The 14,308-nt window shown below is 38.6% G+C and overlaps 1 protein-coding gene across 1 annotated transcript; it reads left to right on the top strand.

Annotated features, from left to right (window-relative positions):
• Positions 1-1,024: 1,024 nt before the first annotated feature.
• LOC135637167 (protein CHROMATIN REMODELING 19-like) lies at positions 1,025-11,938 on the top strand. Its single transcript, XM_065149666.1, has 12 exons — positions 1,025-1,768; positions 1,881-1,998; positions 4,343-4,383; positions 4,465-4,715; positions 4,814-4,994; positions 7,263-7,448; positions 7,584-7,757; positions 7,840-7,998; positions 10,055-10,132; positions 10,335-10,471; positions 10,551-10,769; positions 11,247-11,938. The coding sequence occupies exons 1-12, from the start codon at positions 1,205-1,207 to the stop codon at positions 11,404-11,406; spliced, it is 2,268 nt and encodes a 755-aa protein (XP_065005738.1). The 5' UTR covers positions 1,025-1,204; the 3' UTR covers positions 11,407-11,938.
• The last annotated feature ends 2,370 nt before the right edge of the window (positions 11,939-14,308 follow it).

Here is a 14,308-nt window from a genome sequence, read left to right as displayed (position 1 = left end):
CAATCTAATGCTAATGAGATCTACATATAATCCATGTCGACACAGCATTTGCCAATCATCTAAAGGCTGTCGAGTTGTCAATGTCTCTCCCTCTCTCTAAAAGCCACAGGAATTCTCCTTTCTCTTCCGTACTTTTTCCTCTCTTCATTCTCTGTCTCTATCTACCAAAGGACAAGCAAGCAAGCACAGGTTGGAGTGCAACTCCGCCTCTTCCCACTAAGGTTGGTGGGAATGGACGGTGACAAGAATGGTTTCATATGAAGACCGAGGAGGCAGGTGTCATTTCCTGGTTCACCTCGGAGTGCAGGAGAATGTGGGTGTAAAGGTCATGCTTGGTGGGTTGTGTTAGATGAAGGGAAGGGCCATGTAGGGGGTTTGTCAAAGAGGTCTGCTGCTCCTGGAGGAGTGCGTTGGCAAACACTAGAGAGTGGTGGAGAACCAAAAAGGTTGTACTGTGTTTGGCTTATGCACTTTGTTGGAGACTCTTTTTCTCTCTTAGGAGACATTCACTATTGACTACCTGAGAATCTATACACACAAAAGTGTGATGTAGTATTTTCTTTAAATTTTATTATTCCTGTACAATAAGAAAAAAGGATTTTCTTCATGAAGATAGAGATAGTGGATCCAATAATCACATAAATTATCTGTTCACTATCTTTTAAATTTATTTTATTTTTTGTTATAAGAAATTCTTTACCACAATACCACAATCAAAAAGATCATTTGAGATAGAAAGATGAATGTCTTGTCTACATTATATAATATACAACGACATGAGTTGACTTATTCTGACCATAAATAATAATGCATGGTAATATTTGAATATGCTGACTAATTTAAATCCTGTCTTTGTTATTGACAAAGCTTCCTCATCCTATCCCGTTGGCACCATTTAAGTTATCATGGGCTATTAATAAGAGAGTTAAGGCCCAAGTCGTAGCCCATAAACCCATCGCATCCAAAAAGAAAAAGAAATAAATAAAAAAAAGAAAACATGAAGGAAGGAAATGGCGGTCTTCCACCGACGCCATAATAGTCGAACGGCCAAATCCACAGTGCACCCCATCTCCCCTCCTCTTCCCCCTTCTCACGCTTTCTCCTTTGTTCCCTCGTGGAACCCCAGGAGCCTCCGCTAGGGTTTCTATCCCCACCGCTCGATCCCTCCTAAACCCTAGCTCGATCGCCGCCTCAACCCGATCACATGAAGCGCGCCTTCGACGAGATATCCGACGACGAGTGGGAGCGCCACACTTTCAGGCCCTCGAGAGTCCTCAAGAGAACGAAGACCCCCTCGCCTCCCCCCATCGAATCCTTTGCTTATCGTCCCAAAGCCCTTGGCGGCTACTCCAGTTCCAACGCCACCGGATCCTTCGAGAGCCCCGTCGATTTGGACGACGACGATGAGGAAGAAAACGCGGAGCTGAAGGTGGTGCGGCCGCCGCAGGGCGGTGGACGGGGCCGGCGGTTCGTAGTGGATGAAGATAGTGAGGCGGGGAACGCAGTGGAGGTATTAGAAGTCCGGTCTACTATGGCTGATGACGAGGAGATTTCTTGGACGGACGAGGATGACGTAGAGGCCTTGTCGGAGGAGGCAGTGGTTACGGCTGAGGAAGAGGAGGTAGAAGAGGTGGATGTTGTCGGCAAAGCTCTGCAGAAGTGTGCAAAGATATCGTTGGCACTGAGACGGGAGCTGTATGGTTCGTCCGTTTCCAATTGCGATAGATATGCCGAGGTCGAAGCTTTCTCCAGTAGGATTGTCACTCAGGTACTTGTTCTACTATTCTGTTGATTAAAAATTCAAGTGGTATTGTTTTAGCAGCCTTTACTTTATAATTTACTCGTGTTAATATGTTCCTTTTGGATGGTGTCATGTTTAGGAAGATATAGACGCTGTATTTTTTGATGAAGAATCGGACTTTGAGCCAATTTTGAAGCCTTATCAGCTTGTTGGTGTAAATTTTCTTCTACTGTTGTACAGGAAAAATATTGGTGGAGGTAAATTATTTTATACTGGAATCCATTCGATTTAATTCCTCTTGAGAGATAGTGCTTCAAAGAACTATCTTGATAAGAATTTTTTTTTTATGTGATTTGAACTTTTATATCTATTTTTAGAGGAGAGTATGGACATTCTTTGTATTTAACCTGAATCAGCAGGTTTATGGATAGGATTGGTGTACTATTTTTAATGCATAGAGTTTCTGACAATTTACTTTTAGTTAGAATGAGTATCTTTCAGCAATATATCCATAGATGTTTGTTAGGGAGAGAGAGAGAGAGACTCAATGATACTTCAGCTTTGTGATTCTCTGTTTGACTTTTGGGAGCTGCATGATGCTCACGCCCGAGTTCTTTTAAATGATAGAGAGAAGCTGGACTTGTGACTTTCAGATTCTACAGAGAACTTTTAGATTATTCCTTAGGAATAAAGTTATTTGAGACAGTCAAGCACGGTTTAAAGTTCAAGGATTAAACTTGGTTTTAGCTTGATTATCAGAAAGATTCATACCATGCATTATGAAGCAAATAAATTGAGATGCATATCCATGGTCTTGGATGGTCCAAATCTAATCATAATTAAATTATTTGAAGAAGCCTCTAGTAGTGTATATGGTGCACAACAGGCAGATACCATAATTGATCTTTCACTTTTCCTGCTTTGTCTAGAGCTTTTTGAAGTGGTCATTCATTGGCTGATTACACTTATTTGAAGTTGTTATAAAAAAATAATTCAAGTTTCTTGCTAAGTCATCGAAGATTGCCTTGATAATGGTGACCCGAGAAGTTATTACTTTGTTGTTAAAAAAAAAAAAGCTGAAACTTTTTACCTTTGTTATGTTCTTCATGTTCCCATTGCTCAATCTTCATTTCACCATATATCAATGATCCATAGGGAATGATCTTGTTGATTGGCATGGCCATATCATTGAAACTTAGCAGGTAGCTAGAGTATGCCGATCATTCCCATGGTGCTTGATGACAGCAGATGGTGGATTACAGCTTAAAACCTGGGGTCGTGTAAAAGTTATAGCATTGTCTACTAATTTTCTCTCCACACAAAAGAGTAGTAGCCATTGCCGATGATGGGCACAGAAATGAAACAAAAAGAGCAGACATAAGAGGAAGTGAGATTTTCTTTTTTTTTCTTTTTGTTTCTCCTTTTTGTTGGGGATCAACTACATCACTTGAAGTCCATAGTCATTTTTGTTTGGTACAAATATTTTGTTGGTTGCCATATACCTAGCCCAAGCTCCCTTCCTTTGAGACTGGATTTGGCAAGGAAAATATAACTTTGCTTGTACAGAATGAGAGTCAAATGGTGTTTACAGATTTATTCCTTAATGTTCCAATAGTTATCCTTTTGCCCATCTTCAGACCTGACACACTAACTGCTGCAATCAGTTTTTTCTTAATGTGGAAAACTTGCTACACTTTGTTTAGACAAAGTGAAGTGACGAGTGTTGGAAATGGACTGTGACAAGAAAGAAATGGAAAAAAAGAAATATAATAGACTAGCAGTTGATTTTTTGTGATGACCTTGTTCTCTAGCTTTTGCTGGTGACAAACGACGTGTGTTTTGAGTGGTGGCATATTTGGTGTGGTCAGAAGTTATTGGAGAGTTGGAACATCAACAACAAAAGGGTCTTTCTGCTAGTTCTAATAGTTTCCTTTTCCCACTTCCCAGCACTATATTTCTTTATGGAGAATCCCATGTCCCAAGACCTGTTTGAAGACTGTATAGAAGGCCCCCACTTATAGAACCTCTTTACATTTCTATCTTTGTTTCTTTATCTCTACTGATCTCCCTGTTTTATTTGGAGCATGAGCAGAAACCAATCTATAGCTTAAGTCAAGATTGAAACTTTTGACCATGGACAACTTACCTTCCCTTGCTTACTGTTATGCAAAATGTGAATATTGGATTGTCTATGGAGCTGAAAGAGGTGATGACATCATATGAGCACCTAATTGTCAAGCCTAAATATATTTATTTGCAAAAAGCAAGTGTTTCAAGACCTTTGGTTGACGCATCCGTAGTTGTTGATACTTGATAATATAAGCTTTATCTAGTTAGTCTGTGTTTGTCGTATTGATGGCAACGGTGGCAAGAATCCACACGATCCCATAGTTTTTTTCTAAATCATTTATTGGTTTAGAAACATGACCTTTAGAATGTTAAGCTAGTTGTCCTTTGTGCTTCTACTTCTGAGCGGTTTTTAGTTGGCTGATTTTTTTTATTAGGTTCAAACTTTCTGATTTTTTTATTGGGTTCAAATTTTCTTTAAGTGTTGATTCCCATGACATGCATGTATGCCTTCTAACGAGTTTTCATGTGCAGCCATCTTGGCAGATGAGATGGGACTTGGTAAGACAGTGCAGGTAGGTTTAGCTTAGTGAAAGTTTGTTACTGCTTAATCATGAGCTGCTTATGTTTGTTTATTGATCTTTTCCATCTTACAGGCTGTAACATATCTAAACCTGCTGAAACACCTGGACAGGGACCCAGGTCCTCACCTGATTGTTTGCCCAGCTTCAGTTCTAGAGAACTGGGAAAGAGAACTGAAAAGATGGTGTCCATCATTTTCTGTCATCTTATTTCATGGAAGCGGGAGAACAACTTACTCGAAGGAATTAAACTCGTTTGGCAAGGCTGGCTTGCCTCCTCCTTTCAATGTTCTACTTGCATGCTACTCATTATTTGAACGTCACAGGTGTGTTAGTTGTAAATTTTTGTTTATTTTATCAATATATTGCTGTTCAGAATCCATACGATAAGCTTAATAAATATCTTTCCTGTGTCTTCTTTCAGTGCTCAACAAAAAGATGACCGCAGGATATTGAAGCGATGGCAATGGAGCTGTGTGCTAATGGATGAAGCTCATGTTTTAAAGGATAGGAATAGCTACCGATGGAAAAACCTTATGTCCATTGCACAAAGTGCACGCCAACGCCTGATGTTAACTGGAACACCGCTTCAAAATGATTTGCATGTATGCTGTTTCGTTCCCTCTCCTTTTTTCTTTTGTTCTTTAGTGATTAATCATTTGTGTGAGAGCTATTCCTTGATGATTTTGTAATAAGTTATTGGTTGATTTTTGTAGTTATTAGCAAACCTATTGCACTAACATGATTCGTACACAATATAGGATTCTTAAATTATTTCCTAACTGTATACATGTTGTGCCTGAAATATGCTATTCATAATCATAATTTATAGCACCATTAATGGTAGATTTTCTTGTGTTCTTAATATAGTGCACATGATCACTTCATACTTATAAATGGTAGACATATATGCTATTTTTTATGATCTTGGCAATGTTTGGCTAGACAAATTTTATTGGTGTGGGAGCTAGCCATCAATGAAGTGATATCCCACTACACCCTCCCTAGCCCTAATCCTGTGATGGCTGCACTGGCTCTTGTGGACGATCACATGACAGCCGGTGTGCAGACCCCTGACAGAATGTTTTAATTGCCTGCCCCCCACTTTCCTCACCTGCTGCTTTGCCACTGGACAGCCTGCTTTCCCCTTGATAGTCATCAGTCTCTCAGCTCCTACCTCGCACACCCTGACAGCCTATTCTCAGCCCTCCATCCAGCTTTGACAGCACCCCTCTCCAGCATAGCCTCCTCTTCACCAAGCATCTTTCTTTGCCCCTATTCACCTTGTTGCCTTTGGACTTAGCTGGACTCCATTGCCCTTCTCGCCCACTAAACCTCTCCTCGCTATCACCGCAGCACTCCACTAGTATACCTTGCTCTTGCTTTTTGAACTCACATTTAATTCTTGTTAATAATAGTTGTCTTATTAATAATAGTCTTCTATTGTTAATAAAAAAATTTAATTGTGTTGATTACTAAATTTTTACTGCAGTTATAGGATCTTAAGTCATGATAACCATATGTCATAACTCACATTTTATTTTAATGATTGTCTTTATCTTTAGTGATTATCACTATCTTAATTTTTATTTTAATTATATTTTTTATAATTTCATATTGGTAAGCGTCTCACTTTGCTCAGGTGAGTGCCTAGCGCCGTGACTGTTTTAGGACCTTGGCACTTAGCATCTTTGACAATATTGAAAGCTATTAAAATTTGGAAATGTGCATGGCATCTTTTCATGGATGGGAGGGCTTATCAAAAGGTGCTTCAGTTCTTGCCTTTATGCTAGGAACTTTGGAAGTCACCATAAGCTAAATGTTGTGTTCCACTAATGTGAGATATTTATGTTTATACCTACTGCCTCTGTTGAGAGGCATGCACATTAGTCTCTTATCCTTCCACAGCCAGTGGCAAGTGATGGATGGTACCTATATATCTTTGTGGAATTCACGCCATATGCTAATTTTTAACTTGTTACATTAGCTGAACTGCTGAAGTATAGTTAATGTTTGCATTTGTTCATCAAGGTTTGCTGTCCATTAAAAATGTAATGTGAGGTATATAACACAGGAAAATTGCAAAATACCTGGACAATTTTCTCATTATATAACAGCAATATGAGAAATTATTTTTAATAAAGTTTTCTAAGTCTCTCTTCATCTCTTCTTGCATCATTTAGACTTCATTTAGCTGGGGCATATATATGTCTTTCTTTGACACGCTCGTATTTCTATATTTTATCTAATTTTCTTATTTGTATGATTTACTTCAGCTCTTTTTCATCCTATTTATCAAGAGATGAAGCCTTATCTTTTGCTTTAAACAGCATGCTTTTCTCCCACCTGGACTATCTGTACCTAACTTTATGTTGACTTGTGAATGTTGTAATGATTCTTTCTTATATTTTACAAATTAATCATATAATTCACAAATTTTGCTCCTGTTTATTTTTGGAACTAAATGCTTTTAGGTTTGCTTATGTTCTGTGGTTAGCACTGATATACTTGATGTGATGATAACATGTATTATGGTGCCTATCTGCACCTCAATATGTAAACCTTGTACCTATCATGATGATACCTCACCAGCAAGCAGCAACCCATTACATGGTCAGATAGCCATGCTTTGTGCAGCATGTTACACCACATGCCCTGGTATGTTCCATGTTGCTAGTTGCTTAACACATTACACAGGCACCTGGTACCTTTACTTTTTAATTTGCTATACTTGTTTTTTTTATCACTATTGTTTGTATAATGTATAACTAATTGCTTGGTGTTTTGTGTTTCTGATGTATTGATTAGTATGTTAAAATTGTCACCATCAATGTCCAGCAGAATTTTTACAAAATGTTAAATGATATATGCAGGAGTTGTGGTCATTGTTGGAATTCATGATGCCCGATATTTTTGCCACTGGGGATGTTGACCTGAAAAAGCTATTGAATGCAGAAGATAGTGATTTGATTCCACGTATAAAATCGATTTTAGGGCCATTCATCTTAAGGCGCTTGAAGTCAGATGTTATGCAGCAACTTGTTCCAAAGATACAACATGTAAGCCTTTAGATTGATTTGAATTGAATTTGATCATTTGTATTTTCTGGAAGTTAACTTAGCTGATGAAGACATATCATGTCCTTTCATTCATGGCCAACATAACTCTAGCATATTTTCCTATAACCTTCATAGGTTCAGTATGTTTACATGGGTTCAGAACAATCAATGGCATATGCCAAAGCCATAAATGAGTACCGTGCAGCTTCTGAGGCTCGTGTTTTGAAGTCTACCACATGCAAATCTGGTGGTGTTGGTGGTCTCCTCCCCAAACGCCAGATTTCCAACTATTTTATGCAGTTCCGGAAGGTGTTTAAATTTTCTTTGAAATTTACTTTCATTCTCATTTTTGTTGCTGTTCTGAATCTGATGGATGGCATTCTTATGTCAGATAGCAAATCATCCCTTATTAGTTAGACAAATATACAGTGATGAAGATGTTGTTTGTGTTGCTAAAGTGTTGTATCCAAAGGGTGTATTTGGATTTGAATGTAGCATACAAAGAGCCATTCAAGAGATCAAGAGTTATAATGATTTTGAAATACACCGGGTAATTATTTTTTCCAGTACTTATCTGCTCCTACTTTCTATGGCATCCATAATCAGTTGTTTTAGGACAGTAGTAGATTTTATATTTATTCTGCAATAACTTTTATCTTTGACTGCTTTTTATCAAATGTCTACTACGTTTGAAGTTGAGTTTCATTCCCAATATTGCATAAGTTGAAAAAGAACCATTATATCCCTATGTGATGCCATTATTTCCTGAATACCAAGGCAGAACTTCCATAGCAAACATGGTATGCTCCACAATGTTCATTAGAAAATTGGCTAAAATGGCTTTGTCTCAAATGTAATGAATATGCCTTAGGATCTCATTTTCATGCATGCTTCAACTTTATAAATAATCAGATGTAATTTTGGGATGCCATTTAATGTTATTTACAGATTGATCATTGATAATCCTTGAAGATGCATCCAGTAGGGATGCCAACTAGTGTATTAATTTTAATTCTTGTTCTTATAATTGATTTATGTTTGCTATTACTGTACTTGTTCTTATTTCTTTGCCATGCTGTTGTTGTTGTGGGTCCTATAAAGTGGTGATGGTATGAGTTGCTTTTGTTCATTCAGTGAGGAAGCATCTACTTCAGCGTTTACAATATTTAAGATTTTCAGAGACCATTATGTTAATATGATAATTGTTAATGCATCTAGCCTGCTTTTTACCAAGTTTTGGAACCATAGAACCAGTGGTTATTATTTGGAACACAAGCATGCCATATATTGTTCCATCCTTTGGCTTGAGTCTGGATTAGCTAGATGTTTAAAACCTTTCGGTTGACAGTTGCTTAATACACAAACATGGAAAAAGCTATGAATACACTTCATTGAAGACAAAAAGAAGTATTTTATTATCTTATGTATTTCAAAAAATTAACTGCTCAAGTCTAAAAAGAGACTTCGTTCCTACCATGTAAGGTAAAGAGGGAACCAGGGAAACTACATGCAAAGAACTATACATTAGGTGTTTATAGAGTTAAGATGCAAGCTTGGTTTGATTTTTGGTTTGGACTGAGTCAAGTTGGCGTCCATATGAGTTTAATCCTTTTTCTTTTTTAACACTGCCACACCACCTCACTTTGCAACAGAAGCGAATTTGATGTAACCTAGTCCAACTAAGAAGGATTCTGATTGACGGTGGTTCATTTTCGATGTTCTAGGCTGAGTAAAATTTAATGAAGCATGAGCATCTTGCTACTATTTTCAGTTTGTCTCCAGCTATAAACTTTAGTTGGTTGTTATCTTGCTACCTTAAGAAATTCTAAAAAATTTACGAGTCCAATTTTTAGTAGGTGTTGATGTCTACATATAATTCAATGAATGTGAGTAGTTTCAATAATTTTAGGTTCTAATGTGAAATTTTATTGTGAATAAGGTCTTTTTGCCCAGCTAGTCCATATTTTCTCTCTTCAATCTTCTTCACTATCTTATTTTACTTCTTGCATTTTATGCATTTTTCCTGCATGTTGTTATTTTCTTCTCATCCTTTCAAGCTCACATATTTTGTTCTTAGACCTTTAGTCTTGCATCTAGCTGTTTCCTTTAATTGTTTTGTTGAGTAACACATATTATTAAATCTGGAAATTAGAGGGTTAGGAGCACACCAAGCAATTCTGATATTTGCAATTTGCATCAAATTTGACTTTACAAAGCCATAACAATATTAAACATGTATGTTTTTAGTATTTTACATGAAAATACTGAATTAATGTGAGCAGTCATGGTTTGTGCAAACTATATATGCATGAAGAACTTTCAAACTCTGCGCACGAATTGGACGTAATCTAGCGTCGTTCAACTTTTGTCATTAGTCATTGTCTATAGCCTGATTTGTTGATGCACTATTAGTGTAGGATTAAATATCAACGCTATTGATGTTGCTATACAAAGTCAACATTGATATTTTCTTTTATGGACAATATTAAAGTTGGTTGTGTCATGCATGACTATTTTCAAATGAATACTTTCGGAATGAGAAAATGGTTATCTAAAATGAGCAGTTGCATGAATGTCTTTTCACATCTCTCTCACCGTTTCTGCAGCTTTTGATTTCATATGGTAACAATGGTACGAAGGGTGCTTTAACAGATGAACATGTCCTGGCTTCAGCAAAGTGTCAGGTAACTTTTCCTTCTGTTCATCTTGAAATTAAGGTGATTGCACTATGTCATGCTAACTTTAGTTACTGTGATATCTTATAAAAACTGTGAAGGGTGTTCATTATCTTTCACATGTTGGTGAAACAAAAACCAATGTGTTGTGCCATCGTGAACAATGATAATCAAATACATTTGCTTATCTGAGTTTGATGTATTTTGTCAGGCTTTGTCCGAACTTTTACCTCTTCTGAAAAAGGATGGACACAGAGTCCTGATATTTAGCCAGTGGACCACGATGCTTGATATATTAGAATGGACATTGGAAGTCATAGGTGTCACATACAGACGCTTGGATGGAAGGTGCAGTGGTTTGTGCTATTCGTATTATCTAGTTTTTAACTTTGTGGTTTTCTTAGCTTTTAGTGACTGCTTGTTTCAGTACTCAAGTGCTAGAAAGACAAACTATAGTGGACACCTTCAACAATGATCCATCTATCTTTGCATGCTTGCTCTCAACAAGAGCTGGAGGACAGGGGCTTAACTTGATTGGAGCTGACACAGTCATCATCCATGATATGGATTTTAATCCACAAATGGACCGGCAAGCTGAAGATCGTTGTCATCGTATCGGCCAAGATAAACCGGTTACTATTTACAGGTATGGTTTAAGTTATTAGTGATGATGAATATTATATGGAGGCTATGGAATTGGAAGCACATGATACTGAGAATTATAATAAAGCAGCTTCATGTTTTCAATTGTAAGAATCACGGAGTTAAAGTTAACCAAACAAGCTTGAAACGAAGAGTGAGCTGAGCAGTGGCTTTGCCATTAGCGATGGAGACAAGCTCTATCCTCCTATAGTGATGGAGACAAGTCTATCTGATGTATTTTTATTTGGAATCATTGAACTTTCTGTGGCCTCCAAAACTTACATTTATGCTTCTTGCTGTTCTGCTCCACAAAATAATTTGGAGAATTTCTTAGGCCCATAAACTTCTGATCAAGGATTTGATAGAACAGACAAAATATGGTTGCCAAGTTGCTGGTAGAAATGTCAGTTTATTCTTAATGGTTTTTCCAGCATTGCATGTGTCCCCAGTTTGCCATTATTCACTCGAAAATACTTTGCAGGTTTGTAACCAAGGATACTGTTGACGAGAACATATATGGGATTGCAAGGCGGAAGCTGGTATTGGATGCTGCAGTGCTCGAATCTGGAGCTGAACTGGACAATGAAAACGATGTACCAGAGAAGACTATGGGAGAAATTTTGTCTGCACTTCTCCTGTGAAGTGACTCACATATGAGCAGAATCCAATCCGAGTGTGGTTCCTGCTATGTTAAGGCTAATTCACAGTTAGTAGCTGATCCATCCTTCTGACAGTTGGAAGGCACACCACCATGATGTAGGTTCCTACTATCCTATCACTCAAACTTCTATTAATTTATTAGTGATTGCTTTTACAAGATGAAGAGGATTCCTGGTGCCTAATGAATAACTGGTCGGGAAAGACTTTATTTTTCAAAAATTTCTTGCATATTGAGATCAGTATATATTATTAGAATTGTAGTAGAGTATACAGATCCTACTGGAGTAGAGGGTGATCTCTATATGATTTTTTTTCTTGGTGAACGAGAGTCCCGTCTTTTTTTTTTTCCTTGAGATCCCCTGTAACATTGATATTTTGTTCCCATTATTGCAATGTATGGTTGGGAAATGTAGACATACGCACTCGTCTACAAGGATAGTTGACTCTTGATTAGATCAGTTGGAAATGTTCTACAAATAATTTCTGATCAGACAATTGGAGAATGTTCAGTTTCGGTGTTTTGCTAATATCTTCAATAAGACCCGAATGCTCATCCTCTAAGGTGGAGCTCATTTATCTGTAATAATTTGATATCTAATGATGCTCACAAATATGCAAATATTTGTTTAAAAGAACCATGTGTTTGAAGATGTACTCATATCAACTGTGTATAGAGTTGTGATTGGAAAGTATCGCATGCTATATATTTCTCAGTCCATGTTGGCAAAATGATCTGCTTCTGTACATGTTGGATTCATCTTTTTTGCATCCGCAGATGATCAGCGTGATTTTTGTGTCCAGATGCCAAACATGGCAGAAAGCATGGGAAATCCTATAGTTGGTATGAATATTATTTGATGTTGCTCATCCGTTGGTAGTAAGCTTTTGTGCTAGTTCTTATCGACTATGGTCAAAACGACCCAGCTAGCGGGTTTGTATTACTAAACGACCACAGGGACACCAAGATCAATCATCTGTTTTTTTAATCGACCTTTTCCTAAGATGTGTTACAGAGGAGAGAGGCCAGCGACGGGGGGCAATTTCCTGTGAACCAGAAGTCGCCATGATTGTCTTGTACGTGGTGGCGGTGAAGGATCCTGTTCAAAAGACTTCCCCCGTTTGCCCTCAGACGGAGATGACAGACAGAGGAGACACCATCATGATGATGGCGGAGAGGCGCTTTCGGTCCCATGCACGCATTTGCTACTTCTCGGTGGTGTCTCCAATGGCGCCTCCCTGCTCGATGTCATCAGGTCATCCTTCTCTCCCGCCGACCACCTCCTTAGGTGCCTGCACCCCCTATTCTCTCTCTCTCTCTCTCTCTCATCCTGTGTGTGCTTCTGAATCGATGGAGCCATCGATTCGTCTTTTGATCGTTCAACTCGAACAGCATGCAATGATATCGAGCTCTCTCTCTCTCTCTCTCTTTTCAGGGCGTGTTGATGATGGTCAGGTCCTTTTGCCCACCACTGCCAGTTCACGTGTGCTTCATCACCACAGTGTCCGGGGTAGGTAACGGGCTACGCCGCTACAGTATATCCGATGTTTTGGCTGTCGTAGACTTCGAGCCAATGCATGCACAAAATGTGATTGATTATAGGCGACGTGGACGTAACTCTGACCATCTTGAATCAAAACGCACACATACATTCCTATTCTGTAAGAAGGATTTTGAGATGGGGATGATGACAATTGGCAACAGTTCTGCCATGTCGGAATTATCTCCTCGTCATCTGAAATATTGCTAACATACTGATGTTGTTCCCAAACCTAAAGTGATAGCTTTTCTATTCCCTTCAAATTTGATAATGCCACATTAATTTCGTGTCAATTATAGAGTTGGAGAGACCGAATCTTTCTCTCTGTTCCGACGCAGAGCTTACTCGTGATCAACCGAGTCAGAACCAATGGTGATGTGCGGTAGATAGGACGTATTCAACGGTAATGAAGGATCCATACATGAACTTGGAGAGACATACGCATGTGTACGTGGTACGACTACTCGGCAGCTTCACGTCGTCTATGTCAGAGCATCCATTCGAGTAACGCAGAGAAAGCTACACAAAATATGACAGGAAGTGGGCTCACAGAGAGCACCAGAAGTAGGAGGCACAAATTGAGGAGCGAGTCAAGCACATACAGAGGCCATTGAATGCCATGTTTGGACTCTTCCCATGCACTCCACCTGTTTGTTGTTTTGTCTGTCTATGAAACCTTTTCCCGGGAGGACAGCAAATAATTATTCACATATTTGGATCGCTCTGCCGTCCTCTCCACCATCATTCCATCTGCAGCAACTCCCATCATTCCTCTGCCACCCCACCCCTTCCCACTCTCTATATGGTGACAGGATGAGCTTAAACAATTAGAAGAAAATAATCGTTTTTTAGCTTGGAGTTGGAAATGGTATTTAGCGGAAAGCACAAAAAGCAAGCAGGTAATGTGTAAACGGGACTATATCAATTCAAGTCAGAATTCTTTCTTCGTCTCTATAATCCTTCGAGGGAGGTGATTGGGAGCTGAGGGTTGGTCAGGGTTACCAGAATGGTGATGGGATAACAACTCCTAGTTTCAGGCACAAAACTGGCCTGTCATTCCAAGGTGTAGACTTGTTTGTGTAGCTGCAAAGTAGGTATTATAGGATCTCAAAAGAGAAACTTGGGGTGGTACTGTAGTCCTGCAAAGCTTCTCCATCGCCGCCGACTAGGCTTGTGGGCAGTAAGCAAGACAAGAAAGTGGATTATTTGCTCCTAATTGTTCATGAGTTTCACCTCCCATTGTTTGATCTTCAAAGGGATTGATTGTAAGTATGGAGGACCAAGCAAATATTCTTTTACTAAAACCTTCCAATTCTTTTATCTTCTCCTACATAGACATGATATT

The sequence above is a fragment of the Musa acuminata genome, chromosome BXJ3-4 (assembly GCF_036884655.1).
Source record: "Musa acuminata AAA Group cultivar baxijiao chromosome BXJ3-4, Cavendish_Baxijiao_AAA, whole genome shotgun sequence".
NCBI classification, from domain to species: Eukaryota; Viridiplantae; Streptophyta; class Magnoliopsida; order Zingiberales; family Musaceae; genus Musa; species Musa acuminata.
This window is presented reverse-complemented; position numbering and strand designations above follow the sequence as displayed.

Excerpts from the sequence above, each read along its gene's own strand:
- LOC135637167 (XM_065149666.1), top strand. The coding sequence starts at position 1,205 with ATGAAGCGCGCCTTCGACGAGATATCCGACGACGAGTGGGAGCGCCAC. Across the intron at positions 1,769-1,880 it reads CCAGTAGGATTGTCACTCAG|GAAGATATAGACGCTGTATT; the intron begins GTACTTGTTCTA and ends TGTCATGTTTAG. Across the intron at positions 7,758-7,839 it reads ATTTTATGCAGTTCCGGAAG|ATAGCAAATCATCCCTTATT; the intron begins GTGTTTAAATTT and ends TTCTTATGTCAG.